Raw genomic sequence first — 24,040 nt, forward strand, 5'->3', positions numbered from 1 at the left:
CTGGGGGTGCTACAGTTCTTTATGGAAAACTTACTGCAAGGAAAAACAGTCCCAGGTTTGAATTTTCAAAACCCTCAACAAGATGTATTTTATAAGAAGCTGAGAGTCCCTGAGGACGCCTTTCTTTTTTTGTTTTTTTGTTTTTTTTTTCCCAGACAGTTTCTGTATGTAGCCCTGGCTATCCTGGAATTTGCTCTGTAGATACTGTCTCTGCTTCTGAGTGCTGGTTATTAAAGGTGTGTGCCATCACCACCCAGCTGAAAACCCCTTTCCTATCCATAAATTCCCCACTATCAGCATGGGCAGGAGAGACACTCAACTGTGGGGAATTTCTAAAGATTCCACTGAAGGTGTGGGCTCCAAAAAGCTGAGAAAGCAGTTTCTGCCTAGTGTACACTGGTCCTAGGTTAGATCCCCAGGACTCTATGAAACCAGGTATAGTGATGTGCGCCAGTAATCTAAGCACTGGGGAGGTAGAGACAGAAGATCAGGAAATTCAAGGTCATCCTCAACTACAAAGTGAATCTAAACACACACACACACACACACACACACACACGCACGCACACACACACACACCACAAAGCCTACAGTCAGCCCATCTTTTGCACCCACTCTTCCTTCTAACAAGCTGCCAAAGCAGCTAAGCATGCACATAGCAGACTGTTCTGCTGTTCATCAGATGACATCACAGACACCCTGTGCTGCACCAACCTGGTATCCACGAAGGACCAGAAGGGACTAGCACATCTAAACCTCCTGATCACGTCAAATCTCAAATCTGATGATTACTTCAAGGTCTCCACTCCTCTGGTGTAATTTACTGATATTTTGTCTTCAGGGTAAAAACTCAATTCCAAAGAAACACTCCTCAAGTGGCATGAAAGCCTTCTGTTGAGTTCAGGCAAGCTGCAGGAGAGACGCATGAGGGCTAGTCCAGCTTCCTTCCTCGGGAGCTGCTCCTACTTGAAGAGGCCTCTAACTAACAATGAGTCCTACTAATTTTCGGTTTTTTACCAGGGTTCTGCCAATTCTCACCAGCTAACCAAACTACCCAGCATTTCTCCCCAGCACTCTCTGCTACCAAGGGGCTGACAGGATGGGCACAAGGTGCAAACCTATTACCTCCTACCAGGCTTTGAGTGAGAATGTCCCACACAGATGTTTGAATACTTGGTACACAGTCGGTGGTGGTGACTACATAGGTTTTAGGAGGTGTGGTCTTGCTAGAGAATTATGTCATGTGAGACAGGCTTTGATGTTTCAAAGCCTCATATCATCCCCAGAACTCTCTGGTTTGTGCTGGTGGTAAAGCCTGCTGCCAGGCTGTCACTCAGCCACCGTAACCCTCTGGAATCACACACCCAGATAAACACTTCCTTCTCTAAGTGCCCTGGTCACGGTGTTTTTCACAGCAGCAGAAAGGAAATTAATACATCTCTTAAACACTAAATGAGGGAAAAGGAGGAGCAAAGACAAACAGACTTACTTCCCATGAATGCTGGGGCCTTTCTGACTTGGTTAGTATTCTGAGATGCCATCATAGCACACAGCCCAAGCCACCCCGGAACTCAGCGTCCTCCTTGTCAGCCTTCCTTCATGCTGGGACTATGTTTACATACATGCTTAGTATTCTTCAAAAAGCATTTGTTTCTTGGCTGAGCAGGATGAAGTGTTTGTTGTCCTGGTACTAAGGATGCAAAGCTAGTGTTTTGGTTAGGTTTCTACTGCTGTGATGAAACGCCATGACCAAAATCAACTTGGTTTAAAAGGATGGATTTCATCTTAGAGCTTGTAGCCCATCACCCAGGGAAGTCAGGGCAGGAGCTGAAGAAGAGGGCCTGGAGGGTACTGCTTACTCTCTATAGCTTGCTCCTCTGCTTTCCTAAAGCACCCGGGACAATATGTTACAGACGTATTAGCCGATGGACTAATCTTATGGAAGCATTTCTCAGCTGAGAGTCACTCTTCCCAAATGACTCCAGCTTGTGTCAAGCTGACATAAAACTAGCCAGAGCACTGGCTGGAGAGATGTCTTAAGATGGTTAAGAGCATTCACTGGCTGCTCTTCCAGAGGTCCTGAGTTCAATTTCCAGAACCCACATGGTGACTCACAACCATCTGTAATGAGGTCTGGTGCCCTCTTCCAGGCTGCAGGCATACATGTAGACAGAACACTGTATCTATAATAAATAAATAAAGTCTTTAAAAAAAAAAAAAAAACTAGCCAGCACACAAAGATCCAAGTTCCAAGGCTATAGACTGGGGATATGCAGTGGTAGCACACACCAGCTCTGAGTTCAAGGCCAGCCTGGTCTACAGAGGGATTTCTAGAACAGCTGAAGTTACACAAAGAAACCCCCTTTCAAAAAACAAAGAAAGAGACATTCTCAAGCGTACAAACAAGGCCGAAGAAAACCATGAGTCTTTGAAGAGATTTCTCCAGATAACTAGAAACACTTCCTTTTAAAAAACTCGACTAGCCGGGCGGTGGTGGCACACGCCTTTAATCCCAGCACTCGGGAGGCAGAGGCAGGCGGATCTCTGTGAGTTCGAGGCCAGCCTGGTCTACAAGAGCTAGTTCCAGGACAGGCTCCAAAACCACAGAGAAACCCTGTCTCGAAAAACCAAAAAAAAAAAAAAAAAAAAAAAAAAAAAAAAAAAAAAAAAAAAAAAAAAAAAAAACTCGACTAGGCGGAGCCGGGTGGTGGTGGCACAGGCCTTTAATCCCAGCACTCAGGAGGGAGAGGCAGGTATATTTCTGAATTTGAAGCTAGCCTGGTCTACGGAGCGAGTTCCAGGACAGCCAGGGCTATACAGAGAAACCTTGTCTCGGAAAAACCAAAACCAAACCAGACCAAACAAACAAAAATCTTGACTAGGCACCAGCCTGGTGGCTCAGCAGGTAAAGGTCTTGTTTTGACTCCAAACAAGACAAGCATAATTCAGTCCCTGAGCTCCATGCAGTGGAAGCAGGAAACTCCTGGAAATTATCCTCTGACTTCTACACACACAGGTGCACATGTACCACTGTGCGCAATAAATAAAATGAATTGTCATTAAAAAAAAAAACATGGTAGGCCCTGTAAACACAAAGCAAAGACAACTAACCACATTGGTTACGAGGTGCTACTAGAGAAAATGACATCACCTGAGCAAATCTGATGTCTGTTTTCACGGCAACTTAAAAGCAATGTGTATTTATTCCTGAACTTAACTTGAAAGTGAGACAGGTAGGTTAAATACTGGGAGGTTTCCAATACGGAATGTGCTCGTTTGCAGTTCAGTTTTCTCATATAAAAATAGCTCCCTGGATCACCAGACAGGGACACACCACGCCAAGTGCCTGCGAGGATGAACTGATCAGGCTCCATAAGGATAAAACACTGTCTTACATGGAAGAAGGTCACTCCAAGGGCCCGGAAAGAGGCAAATCACATTGGAGAACCCATCTACATCCAGGTGCTGAAAGGTCCCCAGCTGTCCCTGTCCTTCAACAGAACCAAGCTATGAAGCAGTCAGTGCTTGCCCTAAAATAGCAAATGGGGTTTCTCTTACCAACGGAACCTGAAACGCAGCTAAAGGCCTCATCCAGCCCTTAAGTCTTCTCTTTTAAAATTACATCTTGTGTGTGCCATGGCATCATGTGAAAGTCAGAGAGTTTAAGGAATTGGTTATCTCCTACCATCTGACCCTGGAAATCAAATTCAGTTTGTCAGGCTTAGCACCAAGTGTCTTTACCCACTTAGCTACCTTACCACACTACCTCTGCCTTTCGCTCCAGCTCCAGGGGACCCATGCCCCTCTAGCCTTTAGTGATGCCTTCATGCACACAGTATAACACAGACACACAGACAGACAAATACATGTTTGTCCTCAAAATTGTCTAGGGCAGAGACAAGGCCCTCAAATCCTACAGAATCCTCAGCCAGCCAAGAAGTAGCACTACGGACTGGGCCTAGCCTGGCTGTACCACTGAATAAGAACTGTAAAGGCAAAGCCGAGTGCTGTTCGATGTGCCCTGTAGGTGATCTCAGGAACCCAGTTCAGGGAAGACCTCACTGGATAAAGAAACCAAAGGTCTGGGTTAAATATGAAATTCCTACTACCATCCTCACTCCCAAGACCTACCAGTAGGAAGAGTAACTACATTAGAAAGCCTCAAACAGAATTCACAGTTGAAGAGGCAGCATGGATCATCCCCAGGTGTGGGAGCAGCCGGGTACTCAGGTCTGCAGCTCAGTGGACCAGCACCAACTGTTGTCTAGACCCATGGAGGGATTTATACCTGTGACATGAGTCTGTAGTAGTAGGTACAGGGGTCATTTTATTGCTATTATGGGGTATTTCAAGTATTTATTTTCACCAACTGCCTATACATGGTCTTGTAAAATTTGTCAGGAGTCTACCAGAGGTAGTGTGGAGGGTGGCATTTCTGTTCTCAGTGAGATCTCAGTGCCCATGCTTAGCTGCGCATGCTCAGCACTTGCTGGCTTCGGTGAGAGTAATTACTAGTTGACAGGACTAACAAGTTACTGAATCATTAGAAGTTTAGTCCAGAAAAACTGAGCCCAGGCGGATGTTCCTTTGTTCTGGAGAGAAGAGGACAGCACAACGAAGGCCCACAGAGCTGAACACGAGCTGGCACTAGGAATGCCTCTCCATACTTGCAGTGTGCTGTGCCTCTGGTCCAAACTCAAGACTACAGCACAGCATCAGCAGGGCGATTCTCCTGGGCGGAGGCTGGGGCTCAGCTGTCACCATGCTCACTTAGCATGCATGAGACCCTGGGTTTGCATCCCCAGAATTATATAAACAGGGTGTGGTTGCCAATACGTATAATCCCAGAGCTTGGGGCACGGAGGCAGGAAGATGTGACTTTCAGGGTTATTTCCACTACACAGGAAGTTGGAAGCCAGCCTGAAATATATGGGACCCTTGGAAAGAAAGGACTAGGAATAGTGAGTTTCATTCCCATCAAGGACAAAAGACTCTATCTGCAATATCCCTTATGAGATAGATACACCCTTGACCTTACCAGAGCCAACAGCAAGAATCAGACAGCAAAGCAAAGAAACCTCTTTCGGTCAAGTGAAATTCTCTTTGGAAATCTGGGTACTGACCAAATCTAAAAGAATACCCATGGTGATTTCACTGCTGTAGGAGGAAAGAAGAAAGCAAAAGCTCCAAAGGTCCCAGGTGTGCTAGAGTCTGCAGACTGGCTTCTTCTCTGTTTCCAATTTGGTGGAAAGAATCCCTAGCATGGAACCTCAAGCTTTTAAGTCACTCACATCAAACCTTTCACAACAAGAGGAATGCCAGGTATGGTGGGGCAAACCTTTAATCCCAGCAGGTGGATCTCTGAGTTCAAGGCCAGCCTTATCTACATAGTGAGTTCCAGAACTTTGCACAGTGAGACCCTGTCTATAAATAAACAAAAAAATAAAAATAAAGAGGAATACAGACTTGGTATTCCACAAAGACTTTAAGTGCCTTCCAACTTGTGAAAATGTCTACCAGTTTACCGAGTAAAATAACTGGCAATTTACCAGAAAATAAAACCAGGAGATGCTTTGCTGCACATTTATGTGAAGGAAATAAGGCAGCTCTCTGCTCACATATAGAGGCAGGTAAATAAGGCCCCCTAGGGCCAAGCGGTGGTGGCGCACGCCTTTAATCCCAGCACTTGGGAGGCAGAGGCAGGCGGATCTCTGTGAGTTCGAGGCCAGCCTGGTCTACAAGTACCTAGCACATGCCTTGTTAGCCTTTCCACTTAATAAAAATTATACCTGGCATAGTGGTGCAAAACCTTTAGTCTCAGTACTCTGGAAGCAGAGGCAGGGGGATCTCTGTAGTTCAGGGGCAGCTTGGTCTACAATAGTGAGTTAGGGCCTGATCTCTATAGCAAGCAGGGTTTTCTACAGGACCGCTGGGCCCAGAGCTGCAGAAAGGCTTTCGTAAGGAGTTCCCAAGCAACACTCTGCCACCGCCAGTACCACTGCCACAGGTCAAGACCAAGCTGGGGGACATGACACTGCCAACTGTGGCCATTATGGGCAATAGGAGACAGTGAGTAGCAAAGGAGGCAGAGAGAAGTGCCACCCAACCTAGTGTCACTGTGTAGGAGTCAATGTATGTTCATTATTCTTTGGATTTCAGCAGGACTTCCTGACCCATGCTACTGAGGATACTCCAATCCCTATAACTGTCCATCCATCACACCTCTGACCTGTTGGCTCTTCTTTAGTTGCAGGACAAGAAGGGCCAGGATACTGCAGGATGTCTTCATCCCACAGCCTGTGCCCAGCTCTCCCGAAAGAGTCCCACCTGTAGGTCCCTCCTGGCCCCATTCCTCCCTGTCACTCAGGCTCTTCGGCTGTAGCACCAGGAACTGATCTCCTGACCATCTGCCCTGTCCATTTCTGTCCTCTACTTACACCCTAAGGTGGTTCCTCCAGTCGCTCTCAGAATGGCCTCACAGCCTCAGCATGGCAACAGCTCTCAGCCTTACTGCCCTGCACTTCTACAGAGACACATACAGCTCTACTTGGAATCTCAGCATGCACAACCATGGAAGGTTCTTTCCCCTCACTCTTGCCTTACTAATACTACTTAGCTGCAGAATGTAAGCTCAGAAGTTGCCTCAAGGGTGTGGTTGTGCATGTGGAAATTCCAAGTGCTGTGGAGGTGAGACAAGAGGTCAGGAGTGGTCAGGAGTTCACCACCGACTCAGCTACATGGAAGCGCAGATGTAGGAAGAACTACAGGAGACCCTTTCTCTCACCTCAGAAATAAAAAGCAAGGCACTTGCTTCTTGCAGAAAGGAGCTTTCCTAAGTAGGTCAGGTTCCCAGTTACACAACCTCCAGATTACCTCCACCTTCCAGACTTACACATGGGCTGCCTACTGCCTGGAGAAGGGGACCTGGGCCGTCCTACTCACTACAGGACACTGCCTAATGCCCAGCAGCCACAAAAACATTAAGCAAAGGAAAGAGCAGCCATGGAACTGATAACCCAGGCCTGTCTATTCCCAAGGTCGGAGAGACTTGGAAGTTTGTCGCCTTAAATTTAATATCCACAAGGCAGGTGGTGATGATGCACACCTTTGATCCCAGCACTTCGGAGGAAGAGACAGGCAGATCCCTGCGAGTTTGAGGCCAGCCTGGTCTATAGAACGAGTTCCAGCACAGTCAAGACTACATTGAGAAACGCTGTCTCGAAAACAAAACAACAACAAAATTTTCATCCACTTTGTAGATAGAAGAATGGTTTTTGCGCATTACACGTAAAAGGACACTACCTCAGAGACACCTGCTGGCATCACAGCTCCATACAGAGCAGCTCATGCAGAGAGGCCGGGCCAGGTGGCCCAGTTCTGCTGCCATCCACACTGGGTGCAAGTGCAGCAGCCAGTCTCAGGCGGGAGCCACCCAAGAAGCTTGTTCTCAGACAGATGGTGCATTCCCAAAGAGTGCAGCCTCAGTAGTTCCTCCTGGACTGCGCTTAGGGGCTTAGATCTACCTTGCGTTCCTGGTCCTGTACCATTGCGTCAGTCTTAATCTCAGAATGAGTCTGCTGAGATCCTGAGTCCAGATCCTGAGTCCTCCTTGGGAGCACCCCTAGTTATCTGGAGCCTCTCTCTCTCTTTCTCTCTCTCTCTTTTTTTTTTTTTTTTTTTTTTTTTTGGTTTTTCGAGACAGGGTTTCTCTGTGGTTTTGGAGCCTGTCCTGGAACTAGCTCTTGTAGACCAGGCTGGTCTCGAACTCACAGAGATCCACCTGCCTCTGCCTCCCGAGTGCTGGGATTAAAGGCGTGCGCCACCACCGCCCGGCTCTTTTTAATTTTTTAAAGTTTATTTTATTACCCTGCCACAGTTCCCCCTCCCACCTTCCCCCCAGCCTCACACAGAGATCTGCTTCCTAAGTGCTGGGATTAAAGGCGTGTGCCACCACACTCCGCTACTGCCCAGCTTTTAAAAAAACATCCAACAGCCGGGCTGTGAGTTCGAGGCCAGCCTGGTCTACAAGAGCTAGTTCCAGGACAGGAACCAAAAAGCTACAGAGAAACCCTATCTCGAAAAATCCAAAAAAATAAAAAAAACATCCAACAGCAGTCTTTACACTAATTTTTTTTTTTTTTTTTTTATAAAAGTGCCATTTACAGGGATAGGGATGTAGCTCAGTTGGTAGAGACCTTGCCTAACACGCACAATCCTGGGTTTGCTCCCCAGCACCACATAAACCAGACATGGATGGTAGAAGCATGAATCAAAAGTCCAAGTTATTCTTAGCTACAGAGTACATCTAAGGCCAGCTTGGGCTGTCACCCTGTTAAGAAAGAAAGAAAGAAAGAAAGAAAGAAAGAAAGAAGAAAGAAAGAAAGAAAGAAAGAAAGAAAGAAAGAAAGAAAGAAAGAAAGAAAGAAAGAAAGAAAGAAAGAAAGAAAGAGGAGGAGGAGGAGGAGGAGGAGGAGGAGGAGGAGGAGGAGGAGGAGGAGGAGGAGGGGGAGGGAAAGAGGGAAAAAAAGCTATAAGGCCATTCATGCTAACATATGGGGGAGGTTGGTTTGTGTGTTTGCTTTTGCAGTACTAAGAACTGATGCACTCTATGTAAGCACTATTCACATCTATCTTCCCCAGTTGAACTCTATCCCCTAAACCACCCCATTCCAACCTCAAACCCCTCCAGGAACCCCTAGCAAGCTATCCCACTGGGTCTCTACAATTTGGCTGCTCTGGTTACCTTCCAGACGAAGAATTCTATAGAACAGTCCTTATGCTCGCAGACCAACCTACATTCTTTTCTCTACCAGTAGATCCTAGAAATCACTTCCCAGGACTGGGTCTGTGGTTCAGTGGGCAGAGCATTTGCCTAGCATGGAGCCACAACACCATGTAAACAGACATGGACATGGTCATATGTGCCTGAAATGCCGGCACTCAGAAGCAGAGGCAGGTGGATCAGAAGTTCAAGTTCATATCCTCAACTATGTAACAAGGCTGAGATCAACTGGACTAGATGAGACCCTGCCTCAAAAATAAACAACTACCTCAGATTGTACTGCTGCTCTTGCGAAGGATCTGAGTTCAGTTCCCACCCATGTCAGGTTGCTTGTAACCATCTATAACTCCAGCCCCCAAGGCAATTTGACCCCTCTAACTTCTGTGGGCGAGACACATACAAACATTTAAAAAAAAAAAAAAAAAGTAAATCTTAAAATGGGAGGTTGAGAGATGGCTCAGTCATTCAGAATATTAACGGGGAGGGAGGGGGGTAGCCAGGTGGGCATGGCAAGGCTTTAATCCCAGGATTTGGGAGGCAGAGGCAAGTGTATCTGTGAGTTTGAGGACAGTCTGGTTTACAAAGCCAGTTCGAGGACAGCCAGGGTTACACAGAGAAACCCTGTCTTAAAGTTGGACCAGAGTTTGATTCCTAGCACCAATGTCAGGTGGCTCATAACAACTGCAACTGTCACTCCAGGGGAACCCTATGCCTCTGGCCTTGAGCACAAGCACTTACATGCATATAACTACACACAGACTTACACACACACACACACATACACACACACACACACACAATTGAAAACAATATAAATCTTTAAAACAATTTTTCAAAAAACGAAAGGTAAATACACTGAGCAAAGGCACCTTACTACCTTCTGAAGACAGTCTGACCCATGAGCTGTGTGTGACTCGGGATAGCTTTGAATGCAGCCAACAGAATTGTAAACTTATTCTAAACATTCCGAGGTAGATTTTCTGTTTTTATTTGTGGGTGGGGAGGGTTGTTTGTCTGTTAACTCAATTGCATGGTTCTGGAGTGAATTCTGTAGATGAGAACACAGTGTCACAATGACAACAGGTTGGGGACAGCTTGGGGATCCTGGGAGAGGATGGAGCTCTATGGTAAGAACACTTGTTTTTCACATGTGAGATCCTGAGTTCCATCTAGCTGCAGAGACAACTAACTAAAAGACCCCAAGTTCCTCCACTAGCATAATCAGGATCAGACTCAACAGGGCCCACAAGCATCAAGAATCCACTGAGAAACCACTGTGATCCAAGCCTTGGGAGGCTGAAGTAGGCGGTGGTGACTCCAGGCAGACTGGGCTGCACGGTGAGAGCTTGTGCAGAGGGGAAGCAGAAGGCCAGTTATTCTCTGTTTTCTCTCCCAAAACCTGAACTTTAAGTGAGAAAGGTGATCTTCCTTCTGGTGTTTCAAGACAGGGCTTCTCTGTGTAGCTCTGGTTGTCCTGGAACTCACTTTGTACACCAGGCTGGTCTCGAACTCACAGAGATCTACCTGCCTCTATCTCTGCCTTCTGTCACCACTGCCGCCAAGAAAGATGATCTTGTTATCTGGTTTTCTTTCAGAGAAAATTTTAATCTTACTAATCAAGTGGACTTTTGCTCACTTTTATTGGTGCTGAGTTAGTAAAATTAAAATTACCATTTAAACTTTAAAAAGTATGAGTAATCAGCTTACTGGCAGACTGCTTAATGTAACCTAAACAAGAGTTACAAAGTTCTCATATGAACAATGTTCCATTTATTAGGCCAATGATTTATAGAGGTGAAGGATTTCACATCTGTCTTTACAAGCCTAGAGAGGTGTCACAGGCCTCTGTGTAGGAGAATAAGTCAGGAGGTGTATATTTCAGCAAAATATAAGCAAAAAAAGATGAGATGGCAAGGCATGGTAGCACATGCCTGCAATTATTATAGCATATATATGCAAATATACATATATACTAACATATATGTGTATTATATGTGTTATATTTTATAATACATATTGGGTGGCAGAGGCAAGGGGCTCAGAAGTTCAAAATATCCATAAACATAAAATAATAAACAAAATTTAAACAAACACACACCCTAGATATCAGTAAACTTCAGTTTCGAAAAAAAATGGGAAAATTTGACATGGTAACACATGCTATAAAGATTTGCATCAATACAGATCTTGGTACGAATTTAAGGTCAATATTTTATACTGTATAAATATTTCTGCTCTTGATTAAGGTATTGTATTTGTGCAGCTTATTTTAAAATATAATGCATAATTAAGAAATATAGGTTAAAAGATAGTCATCCATAATAGTCAAGCTTGTAGTCATGTTAGTTAAGTTTTCTAGATATATAAAGATGTATTTCAATTAGATAGGTATTCTTCAAATCTTTCAGAGACCTTCAGAATGTGGCATTTAAAATGTTTTAAGAAATTTAGGACTTGGGCTGGAGAGATGGCTCAGCGGTTAAGAGCATTGCCTGGTCTTCCAAAGGTCCTGAGTTCAATTCCCAGCAACCACATGGTGGCTCACAACCATCTGTAATAAGGCCTGCAGGAAGAATACTGTATACATAATAAACAAATAAATAAATATTTAAAAAAAAAAAAAAGTTAGAGCCGGGCAGTGGTGGCGCACGCCTTTAATCCCAGCACTTGGGAGGCAGAGGCAGGTGGATCTCTGTGAGTTCGAGACCAGCCTGGTCTACAAGAGCTAGTTCCAGGACAGGCTCCAAAGCCACAGAGAAACCCTGTCTCGAAAAACCAAAAAAAAAAAAAAAAAAAAAAAGTTAGGACTTTTCATGACAGTGAGACACATCTGCTCCTGGCAGCATCAATCTACTTCAAGAGGATGATGGGCATCAAAGAGGCTCCTGATGGCATTGGTTAGCCATTTTGGCAAGAAACTGGCTTTGCCTGGACTGCTTAATGCTGTGCTGTATGAACTAGACATGCAGGACCCACAGAGAAATGACTGCTGAACTTGACTAAAGGTGAGATGGTCCTTCAGGGTTCCTGCTACACAAAAGAGTCTGCCAGACATTCTGCAGGACACAGAAGAAAGTGAATGACAAACTGCCAATATAGGTGGAACTGTCTTTGAAACTGAAAAGTCTGCTGGATACTGTAGGGTACTGATATGGGCCTGTAGGCCGAAGACTGGATGCCCGCTATGTTACAAAAGAACTTTGGGTGACTATCCAGACAGTGAGACGTCTCTGTCATTTCTAGAGTTTTGGAACTTGTTTACAGTGCACTTCCTGTTTACTTAGGTAATATTATATCATTCTGGAGTCTTTTTTTTTTTTTGGTGGCGCACGCCTTTAATCCCAGCACTCAGGAGGCAGAGGCAGGCGGATCTCTGTAAAAACCAAAAAAAAAAAAAAAAAAAAAGATTTATTTATTCATTATGGTATACAGCGTTCTGCAGGCCAGAAGAGGGCACCAGATCTTACTACAGATGACTGTGAGACACCATGTGGTTGTTGAGAACTGAACTCAGGACCTCTGGAACAGCAGGCAGTGCTCTTAACTGCTGAGCCATTTCTCCAGCCCCCTTCTGGAGTCTTTGATGGAGTTGAAAAATAAAGCTATTATTAGTTTTCCTTAGTTATGATAAAAGATAAAGTAGATATAAATATTGTAACTGTAATTCTTGCTTGATAACTGTTTTATTATATGTAATTTTACTTTAAGTTAATCCTTCCTTTTTATTTAAACAGAAAAGGAGAGGTAATGTGGGATTTCCCTCTGTATGCTGTGATTACCACTGATTAATAAAGAAACTGCTTTGGACCTATAGCAAGGTAGAACTTAGCTAGGCGGGGAAAACTAAACTGAATGCTGGGAGGAAGAAGGTGGAGTCAGAGAGAAGCCATGGAGCCGCTGCCACCAGAGACAGATGCCAAACCTTGCCAGTAAGCCACAATCACATGACGATACACAGATTAATGGAAATGGGTTAAATTAAGATGTAAAAGCTAGCCAGTAAGAAGTTAGAGCTAACAGGCCAAGTAGTGACTTAATTAATACAGTTTCTGTGTGATTATTCTGGGAGTCTGGGTGGTCAGGAAATGATCAGTGGCCTTCCTACAACAAACAAAGGAGTGCCTCTTCTAGCACTCACAAGGATCATGAGCTCAAGGCCAGCAATCTACAGAGAGGGTCTCACAACCCTAAAAATAAAAGTAAATTTTAATTTAAAAAATTTAGAAAGAAAATGTGCTAACATGAAATAATCTCAGGGTAGGAAATACTGGTCACACATTATTGTTGGGGTCTCTTTCCCTTTGGTGGGTACTGAAACAGGGTTGCACTCTAAGGCTGGCCTTGAACTCACATCAGTTTTCCTGCCTTAGCCTCCATAAGGTTGGTATTAGAGCAAAAGGCTACCATACCTGGCTTTTGTATTACTTATTTTAAAGACTTATATTTGTTATTTTTAATTAAGTGTCTGTGTGTGGGCATGTGTGTGTGTATTCCAGTACCTGTAAAGGCCAAAGGCATTGCACCTCCTTGAGTTGTGAGCCTGGGTACTGGGAACTAAACCTGGGTCTTCTGCAGGAGTAGTATATGTGTTTAACCAATGAATAATCTCTCCAGGCCTAAATAATAATTTTTATTTTGTTGTTTAATTTTTATTTATTGGATATTTTGAGACACTTTCTCTGTGTAGCCCTAGATACACTGGCTGTCCTGGAACTTGCTCTGTAGACCAGAGTGGCCTCAAACTCAGAGATCCACCTGCCTCTGCCTGCCAAGTGCTGGGATTAAAAGCGTGTGACACCACCACTCTACAATTTTTATTTTTATTTTATTTATTTATGTAATATAGCCCTTGCTGGAATGTAACTCACTATATAGACCAGTTTGGCCTCAACTCACCAAGACCTGCTCGCCTCTGCCTCCTGAGTGCTGAGATTAAAGTTCTGTACCACCATGCCCAGATGGTCTTATATTTTACACCACTGTTTTCCTGTGCTTTGTTTAATAATAAGCATGTGTTACTTTTAGAATATAAAACAGTTCTTTTTTTAGATGCTAACAAAGCTATCTGTTATCCAAGAACAAACAGGAACTTCATCTGATTTTAGCAATTCAGTCAACACGGATCCAGAAGTATACACTCCCTCAAGCTCTCGTACACAGTCACTCACACACACAGCTCCGACACACAAATGCTTCCATACACATCCAAGCTCACACGTGTCCATTTTCTTTCTTTCTTTCCTTTCGGGACAGGCTCTCACTGTGTAGCCCTACTTACCTAGAACATGCTTTGTAGACCAGGCTGGCCTCAAACTCACAGAAATCCACCTGCCTCTGCCTCCTAAATATAGGATTAAAAGTATGTGCCACCAAGTCAGATCACATATGCCCATTTTCATTCCAACACAAAGCTAGGACAGAGACCAGAAAGAACTAGGGAGCAATAAACCACAATGCCAAATATCCCTAAGAACTTCCAAGTGCCCACAGGCAAAAGTGCAGGAACAAGAAGCAGGAACACTGTGCAGAAATAAGTTCACTTCTGCATCCTCTACAAGTGCTATGGAGGGCAGACCATGCCTTCCAAAATCAGAGTACTCATGGCTCCAACCAGTACTGTTTTTTGGAAAGGATCAGTGGCCCTTAAAAAGTAAATGTTGAAGCTGGGCGGTGGTGGCGCACACCTTTAATACCAGCACTTGGAAGGCAGAGGAATGCAAATCTCTGTGAGTTGGAGGCCAGACTGGTCTACAGAGCAAGTCCTAGGACAGCTGGACTTTACACAGAGAAACCCTGTCTCAAGAAGAAAAAAAAAGTAAATGCTGAGAGCCAGGTGGTGGTGGTGCACTTCTTTAAGCCCAGCACTCAGATCTCTCAAGTTCGAGGCCAGCCTGGACTACAGAGCTAGTTCCAGGATAGCCAAGGCTACACAGAGAAACCCTGTCTTAGCCGGGTGGTGGTGGCGCACACCTTTAATCTCAGCACTTGGGAGGCATAGGCAGGTGGATCTCTGTAAATTCGAGGCTAGCCTGGTCTACAGGGTGAGTTCCAGGACCGTCAGGGCTGTTACAGAGAGAAACCTTGTCTCAAAAGTAAAAGAGAGAGTACAAGAAGAAACTAGACATTCTACCACACCCCTTCTCCCTCCTGAGAATGACACTGGATGCTTTTACACCACACCTGATATGCCACCAGGTGAGGTAATAAGATCCACGCAGACTGTGACAGAGAGGGACATGACAGTCATCTCTATTATAAATCGGAGTGCTCTATAAAAAATTCAGACAACCTGCTTAATAATTGAAAACGCTAACTTCATAAACATATTACATAAAAGACACTGAAGCCCAGTTTGGCGGCTAACAGTCGGAATCCCAGCACTTGGGAGGTGGAGGCAGATGGATTAGGAGCTCAAGGTCACCCTCCTCAGCACAGAGGGTAGTGAGGTACTTCAGTAGGTACCTGTGCCTACTGCCAAGCCTGAGGGCTTGACAACAAATACAGGAGAAAACCAAACTCCAGAAAGCTGTCCCCTGACCTTCACAAGTCTGGGCATTCTTGTTCATTTACAGCCTAAATAAATGGAAAAAAGAAAAACAAAGAAACCTTAGTTTAGGTTAGGCCTAGGTTAGGCAAGGAGGCACGTGCCTTTAATTCCAGCGCCTGGACGGCAGAGATAAGTAACTCTGAGTTTCCAGGCCAGTCAAGGCTACAGAGTGAGACCCAGCGTAACCAAAAATCCACCTCAATTTTTTAGATAAATACAGAATCATTTACAGATAACAATCACAAAGCCTCAGCAATCTGCGTTGAAAGGTGCAGGGGCTGAAGAGCTGGCTCAGTAATTAAGGGCTTGTTGCTTTTCTAGAGACTGTTCACTTTCCAGCACCCAAGTCAAGGGGCTCACGGCCTCCTGTAGGTCCAGCTTTGCAGGCAGACCCCTGCGAGTATTCTCACACAGACGCATAAAGAAGTAATAAAATAAATCTTTTAAGCGTTCACAGACGAGTTAGCTCCTGAAACCACTGAGACTTGAGAACTCTAGGGCCATCACTCACCAGCTCTCTCTACTATGTAGGTTCAAGATTTTTTTCATCTTAAAAATTTCAAAGTTTCTCTAAATTTCGTTTCTCCAAACTTCTGCACTACTGGTTAATATTCCTGCCTTTGCTCCTCTATAATGTATTCAGCATGTCTGAGCCATGAAGGCTGCCAACCTCATCATACACTGACATTCTGTATTATCTCCTGCAAATAGTAAGACCACTCACAGCTAAGTCAACCAACAGCTCTTCCTCTTGAGCTACTAAAAAGCAAAAGGACCTAGAAGGTTTCCTCCACTCTCTGTGCCAGCAAATCCTTGGCCATCAGGGCTTCCCAAACTGCAAATTCCACCAGGAACTGTCCAAGCAGAGAATTGTGACCCACTTCTAGTCCTTATTCAAGATTGTGATTGTGCGGTACTGGGAGTGGTGACTCCCTCTGGAGGCAGAGGCAGGTGGGCCTCTATGAGTTTGAGTCAGCCTGATCTATAGAGTGAGTTCCAGGCCAGCCAGAATTACATGGTGAGGCCCTCTGAGGAAGAAGCTTAAGGCCAGGGGCAACAAGTGTAGCCAAGTTTTCCCCAAAGTACTCAAGTTGGAGAGGTGATGACCAAGACTGTGTAATTCACTAAACTAAGATGCGGCGGAAATATCCCCAACCATTACATCTAGAGTTGTCTGTGGGTTAAGAGCTGAAAAAGAGAGAGACTCTCCAGTCCAGTCATAGTGAGGCCTGGGGAAGCTACAAAGCCTTTCCCAGCTTCCAACCTGTGGAGTAAGGGTGAAAAGGGCCTGCCTAATTACCACCTCAGAGGACCACAGCAATGATGCCATGAAAACGTAATAGCAGAGTTGAGGCATGGTACAGAGCAAATGCAGCTCTGGCCTGGCTTGGTACACTGGATCTGGAGGCAAGAGTATGTTTAAAGACACAGCACACCAGTAAACAACTGCCAAGCACTGGAAAGACTTCTCCGGGCCAGGAACAAAAAGGAAAGAACCAAGCAGCTCCCTGGGTAAAGGCCAGCGGGAGGGCTCAACAGTGAAGCCTGCCGGAAGCTGGCTGGTCCAGGTGTCAGCTCAGTAGGGAACACTGAGTTAACCAGGGCCCAGTGCTTTCCAACTGTTCTACAGATGTTGCAAACAGAGGTTTTAACATTATGACTAATAGAAATCTATCAATTTTGCTTTTTTCTTCCTCTAGGTTTTTGGAGATAGTCTTGCTACGTATCTAGGTTGACCTCAATTTTGACATCCTCCTGCCTTAGCCTCCTGAATGCTGGATGCCACCACACCCTGCTTATTTTTAGCTTTTTTCTTAAAGACCATTAAGCTCGCCAGGCAGTGGTGGCGCACGCCTTTAATCCCAGCACTAGGGAGGCAGAGGCAGGCAGATCTATGGATTTGAGGCCAGCCTGGTCTACAAGAGCTAGTTCCAGGACAGACTCCAAAACTACAGAGAAACCCTGTCTCAAAAAACCAAAAAAAAAAAACCATTAAGCTCCAACATGCAAATGTACTTGAACACCCACTAAACAAATGTTTGCATGTGTGAAAAATGAATAACATGAAGATGAACAGATGAAAATTTCAGAGACTTCCAACCAATAAGTAAGATAAAAGGGAACATATAACCTAACTGATGTCTTTTCAGAGACATAAAATAAAGGAGAACACGTAACCTAGCTGATGTCTTCTAGGTTACTAGCAGAGCAAACAGCCCTGCTGTCATCTTCAGCCAACACAAGTGCTGAAGGGGACAGTCAGGGCTTGGTCTCCGAACCAGCTTCTCCAAGAGTGGGCAGTAAATGTGTGGGACCCTTGCAGGAGAACTGTGCCTGTCACCTTTCCATACATCTCTCCACTCCCGTAAGAGCGGAGGCCCTGAGAGCTCTGCTAGCTCTGGCACCTGTCAGGAAGCTCCTGGGCTCATTTCTCTCCTTTTCTTGATCATGGTTCAGAACTAACTCTTGCGTACTCTGGTGTGTGCAGGCATGCATGTGTGTGTGTTGAAACAGGGTCTTACTCTGAAGCCCAACTTGGTCTTGAACTCACTATGTAGACTAAGCTGGTCTTCAGCTTGCAGCAATGCTGTCTTAGCCTTCTAAATGCTGGCGTGACGAGCATGCACTAAGATTTATTTTTGTGCTTGTTGATTTTGTCACTTTACTGCAGAGCAGAAATCCTTTAGGTGGTTCAAAGGACTGAGCTCCAGGCCCCGAGCTTGAAGCAGATGCTTTTTCCACTGATCTACAACTCCAGCCATTTTTTATTCCTAAGTCCTTCTGGCTTCTAATTGCACTGTCTCTCAAACAAAACCGAGTACAACAAACAGGATACACAGTAAACTACTCAAGAGGCATCTACAAGTCTGGCCTCTGATGTCCTAACATGGGTGGCAGAAGTGAGGCACTGAAGACGGTTTCCCACGGACGCTAGGAAATAAGTAGCAAGGTTAACGCTAACGGAGGGGACGCTTGGCCCCTGGATGTACCCTCCTCTAAAAGGGAAGAATTCCAGAAACTACCCTAAATAGAAATCAGCAACACCTCTCCCTACCAGAACCGTACCTGCTCTGCCCCGTAGACCGTGGCGAACTGGATGAAATCCTCGATGCGGACGAAGCCATCCCCATCCCTGTCCAGGGCGTCGAACACAGTCCTGAGGCGCGCACCCTCCTCCTGGGCTGTCCCGGGCTCGCTGGACAGCGACAAGGACGAGCCTGGGTCCGAGGGTGGCCCGGGACATGCCTGCAGCAGCTCGCCCTCGGAAGGCAAAGGCTCTAGGGGTAGGCCCCGCATAGGGCGGCAGTCTTCCAGCTCCCCCGGCCAGCTGCACGGGACTTTGGGCTTCTCTGGCTCTTTAAACTGGAGACATGGAACTCTGGGTTCCTCTCGCTCCTCCGGCCAGAAGCAGGGTGCATCCGGCTCCTCCTGCCAGCACAGCGTTGCGTTCTGCTCCTCCGGCCAGAGGCACAGCACCTGGGGCTCCTCCGACCAACAACGAGATGCGTCAGACTCCTCTGGTTCATTACCCCAGAAACACGGTGAGCTGGGTGCATCGGGCTCCTCGGGCCAGCAACGAGGTGCATCGGATCCCTTCGGTTCCTTGACCAAGAGGCACGATACATCGGGTTCCCCGGGCCACAGGTGGGGAGCGTCAGGCTCCTCTGTCTCCTTGGCCAAGAGGCACCCTGTGTTCACCTCCTGGGAACAGCAGTAAGGGGCGTCAGGTTCTTCCAACTCCTCGGCCAAGAAGGACGGTGCATCGGGCTCCTGGGGCCAGCAGTGAAGGGCGTCAGGCTCTTTCAGTTCCTCTGCCAAGAAGCACGGTGAGTTGGATTCCTCCCACTCCTTGGCCAAAAGGCTGGGTACGTCGGGCTGTTGGGGCCAGCAGCAAAGGGCGTCGGGTTCCTTCAGCTCCTCGGCCAAGGGGCACTGAGCGTCTGACTCCTGAGGCCAGCAGCGAGGGGCGTCAGATTGTTCCAGCTCCTTGGCCAAGTGACAATGTGCGTCTGGCTCCTGGGGCCAGCAGAGAGGGGCGTTGGGTTCCTCTAGCTCATTGGCCAAGTGGCACTGTGCATCTGGCTCCTGGGACCAACAGCAAGGGGCGTCGGGTTCCTCCAGCTCCTTGGCCACGGAGCACTGTGCATCTGGCTCCTGGGACCAACAGCAAGGGGCGTCGGGTTCCTCCAGCTCCTTGGCCACGGAGCACTGTGCATCTGGCTCCTGGGACCAACAGCAAGGGGCGTCGGGTTCCTCCAGCTCCTTGGCCAAGGGGCACTGAGTGTCTGACTCCTGGGGCCAGCAGCGAGGGGCGTCGGACTGTTCCAGCTCCTTGGCCAAGTGGCACTGTGTGTCTGACTCCTGGGGTCGGCAGCGAGGGGCGTCGGGTTTTTCCAGCTCCTTGGCCAAGTGATAGGATACGTCGGGCTCCTGGGACCAACAGCGAGGGGCGTCGGGCGCTTTGACCCAGTGGCTAGGAGCGACAGGCTCCTCTACCTCTTCGGGCCAGCAGATTGGCGCGTTGGGTCCCTCTGGCCACCGTTGAAGCTGGGCGTGTTCCTCGGGCTCATCTGACCAGCCGCGAAGAGCGTCGGGCCCCACCGGCCCCTTGACCCCGCGCTGGGGCCCAGACGCCGGCTCGTCGTGATCAGACAGGGAGGTTGGCGGGCTCAGCTCCATGATTCGGCGCCGGCTAAACTAGGGGTGATGCGAGTGGCGCGGGAGGCAGACAAAGGCGCTCAGGGCGCGGCGGCGGGCGCGGGCATCCCCGCGGCGACGCGGGCGGGCGCGCGCGGGGCGCCCGGGCTGCTGGGGCTGGCGCTCGGGCCCTGCTCCGCCCTCGCCCATCTTCGCACCGCGCCTTAACGGCTCCCGGCCCCGCAGCGCGGCTGGCGCGGGCCCATGTCGGCGGCGCGGCCCGGACGATGTGAGGACCCGGCGGCGGGGAGCGGACGGCAGGAGACAGGTACCAGCCGGGCAGCGGAGGATGAAGCCTGAGCGCCAGAGCTTAGGGACCCAGTGAGGGACGCCGGCGCCGGCCCGCCCTCCGTCGCGCGTGACGCCAGTACGTCCTGTGGCCTGACCACGCCCCCATGAGTTGCTATAAAGGCAGGTTCGAAGCAGGCCCTGTTTAGGGGTGATGCTGATCTTCCCCATTTGGAAGGTCTGTATGGTTTACGCGGGTGTAGCGAGCGAAGCGTGATGTCGCGGGAAGAGGCGCGTGAGGATAGGCTTTGGGAAACTACTGCTGAACAGGAAACCAAACATGCCCATAACCAAGAGAAGCCGCTAGTCTCTCCTGTGTGACTCCTTCACAAGCTGGTAGCTCAGAACAGAACACCAATGGGCAGGGTACCAAGCAGAGACACAGGAGCGCTCTGACCTCGCGCCAGGTGAGGAATTGCCCAAAGTCAGACAAGGTTAGGATCTGAAGGGCTCGCACATTCCTCCACGGGAGCGAACTGTGAAGTGCAGAGGCACAGATTTTGTTTTTCTTTGATTTGTTGTTTGGTAGCTTTTTGGAACAGGAACTCAAGCAGCTCAAGCTACACTTGATCCTCCTGCCTTGGATTACAGACTGACTCTACCCGCTCAGCGCAGGTTTTTAAATTTGATATCCAGTGCTGATCGTCAGGCTTGTCATCCAATACCCTTGTCATCAGAGGTCACGGTCAGGAGTGCCGTGCAATAGACTAGGCCTGTTGGGATCAGATGAGGTGCATCCAGGCAAGAGCAAGGAGAAAGTATGAACCAATTTTCGCATTCGTGGGTACCATAGATAAGAATGGTTTCATAAGCAGCTTTGGCAAAAGCTGAAAACTGAGTTCTCTTTCTAGGTGTACAGCCCTGTCCAAACTTCTGAGTCATCCCCCATGGCAAAATTCCCAGCACATGATAGGAGGCTTTGTGCATCTGGCTTCGGGAAAAGGAATGTGATATGGTCCCTTCTCCAAACCACAGTCTCATTTTCTTGTAAGAACTGTATGCTTTTGTAAGGAAAATTGCATTCAAAAAATAAAGTCACTTCCATCTAATGCAAGGACTGGAAATTGCCTTTGGCCAGCTAACACCCTCAGAGGCGGTGCCAGTAAGGGCCAGCCTTTCCATTTAGGGATATTATGGTAAGGATCCATCTGTCCTTTGGTGTTCTCCGGCAGGCCTGAGGCTGGCTTTCTGAGGAGCAGGTGTTCCTGTTGTATGCTAAAGCTAAGAAAAATATTTATGGCTTCCATGGCTTTTGTGCCCAAATAGAACTACTGCATGGAGAATGTGTACCTTCCTGATTGGACCAAGTAGAGGCCAGGAAGATTGTTCGGTCAGTAAGTTGCCTGCCCTGAAGTTATGAAGGCCTGAGTTCAGACTGCAGCACCCATCTAAAACGCTGTGTGTACCTACAGTCCCAGCACTAACGGCAGATACGGGAGGATCGCTGTGACATGCTAACCGGCCAACCTAACTGAACTGTGAGCTCCAAGTTCAGTAAAACACTGTCTCTAAAAATAAGGTGGACGGCTAGAGAGAAAACTAGGTAGTTAAAAAACACTGTCTTTGCTGGGCAGTTGTGGCACATGCTTTTAATCCCAGCACTCGGGAGGCAGAGGCAGGTGGATCTCTTTGAGTTTGAGGCCAGCCTGGTCTACAAGAGCTAGTTCCAGGACAGGCTCCAAAGCTACAGAGAAACCCTGTCTCAAAAAGCAAAAAAAAAAAGGTTCAGTTTCTAGCACCCACATGGCAGGTCATAACCAGGTGTGACTTTAGTTCCAGCAGATTGGATTCCCTACTCCAACATCAACACCAGATATACACGTGGTACACAGATATATAAGCAAGGAAACACTCTTCACACATAAAATAAACATTTCTTAATATTAAAATTAACAAAAAATAATATAGGAGAAATGGCTCAGTAGTTGAGAGCAATTGCTGTGCAAGCAGAAAGGCCAAGTTCAGACCCCAGTACACATGTTAAAGTTACGTGTGATCCTGTGCCGTCCTGTAACACCAGTCATAAAAAGTGTAGAGACAGGAGGATCACTGTGGTTAGGTAGCTGTCAGCCTAGCTGAAAAATTAAAGCACTAAGTTCATCAAGAGTTCCGGGCTCAAAGAACCAAGGTAGAAAGTAATAGAGAAGATAGCTGCCACCACCTTCTTGTGCACACACAGAATCACCTGTCCACACACGTGTGCGTAGGCCACACACATCACACACATGCACACATACATGCATACATACAAAACACAAAATAAGGTGGAGAGTGATTGAGGAAGACGCTAGACACTTTTAAGATGTCAATTTCTGACCTCCACAAACACAGGCACACACAGTTGTACACACCACAGGACTGAAGCAGGACGGTTGACGTCAATCTCAGACCAGACACATAAAACAAAACAAATAAGAAAAAGAAGCACCAGCTGCCACTTTGCTGAAAAAGGCATTGACTTATATAGGCACTATTGAAGGCAGAAAGGTGTGTCACTGCTCTGACCCTGCATGGTGAGGCCACACCCTGAAGCAAAGGCAATCAGCACAATGAGAACTAGATTGCTCCCCCAAAGCAATGATAGCATGCATGACCACCTTGCCGAACTGGAACTGAGACCTGATCAATCAGACCACACCCTGACAAGGCCTGCTTAGTTATGATTACCTCTTCCCTTGCCCCCATTCATCCTCTACTTACCCCTAATTAATGTCCACCGGGAAGGTGGACTTGGAGGTCACTGAACCTTATTCTCTATTCTTCCCATTGTGGCCAGATTAGGTAATTCCTCCCCTTTCTGCTTTTATTCCCCACCACTCTTCATCTTTAATTGGCATATCTGCAAGGGTGGCCAAGACCTTCGGGGCTGCCAGAGCCAAAGGTTTTGCTCTAAAGATTCCAGTCACACTGACTGCCATTCCAAAGCAGGAACTTCCTGTAAAGGAAGACCCAGTATGGACACAAATTTCACTTTTCCCAGGATATAGTAGCAGGGTGACTGGTTCATGTAGTCTACACATATTTTTTTTATGTACATTGGTGTGAAGGTCTCAGATCCTCTGGAACTGGAGTTAAAGACAGTTGTAAGCTGCCATGTGGGTGCTGGGAATTGAACTTGGGTCCTCTGGAAGAGTAGTCAGTGCTGTTAACCACTGGGCCATCTCTCCAGCCCCTACACATATTTTTGTTTTGTTTTGTTTTTTGTTTTTTGAGACAGGGTTTCTCTGTGGTTTTGGAGCCTGTCCTGGAACTAGCTCTTGTAGACCAGGCTGGTCTCGAACTCACAGAGATCCACCTGCCTCTGCCTCCCAAGTGCTGGGATTAAAGGCGTGTGCCACCACCGCCCGGCTCCCTACACATATTTTTAAACCTTACTTTTTTATTTTTAACACTGTGTATGTGTGTGTGTGTTTGGAATTATGGGCATGTGGGTGCTGGTGCTTACAAAGACCAGAGACATCAGATGGTCTTAGAGCTGCAGTTACAAGCAGCTGTGAGCTCTTTGTGTGGGTGCAGGGAACTGAACTCAAACCCTCTGCTAAACCAGTGCAGGCCCCAACCCTTCTGTACATTTCATATTTAAAGAATCTGGGGCTGAGTTGGGCTGCGGTGTCACACACCTTTCATCCCAGCACTCGGGAGGCAGAGGCAGGCGGATCTCTGTGAGTTCGAAGCCAGCCTGGTCTAAAAGAGCTAGTTCCAGGACAGGCTCTAAAACAAATAAA

General features: G+C 47.1%; 1 protein-coding gene across 4 annotated transcripts in view; it reads right to left on the minus strand.

Annotated features, from left to right (window-relative positions):
* Rab11fip3 (RAB11 family interacting protein 3) overlaps nt 1-20,344 on the minus strand; it is a 75,650-nt gene extending 55,306 nt beyond the window's left edge. For 3 of the 4 annotated variants that reach the window (XM_057774239.1, XM_057774238.1, XM_057774236.1), the window contains exon 1: nt 18,396-20,344. In XM_057774239.1, the coding sequence (XP_057630222.1) occupies nt 18,396-20,009 (1,614 nt within the window). In that variant the 5' untranslated portion in view covers nt 20,010-20,344. The remainder of the gene's footprint in view (nt 1-18,395) is intronic. The other variant, XM_057774235.1, reaches the window with a different exon arrangement.
* Nucleotides 20,345-24,040: the final 3,696 nt, after the last annotated feature.

This window comes from Chionomys nivalis, chromosome 7, assembly GCF_950005125.1.
Source record: "Chionomys nivalis chromosome 7, mChiNiv1.1, whole genome shotgun sequence".
Taxonomy (NCBI): Eukaryota; Metazoa; Chordata; class Mammalia; order Rodentia; family Cricetidae; genus Chionomys; species Chionomys nivalis.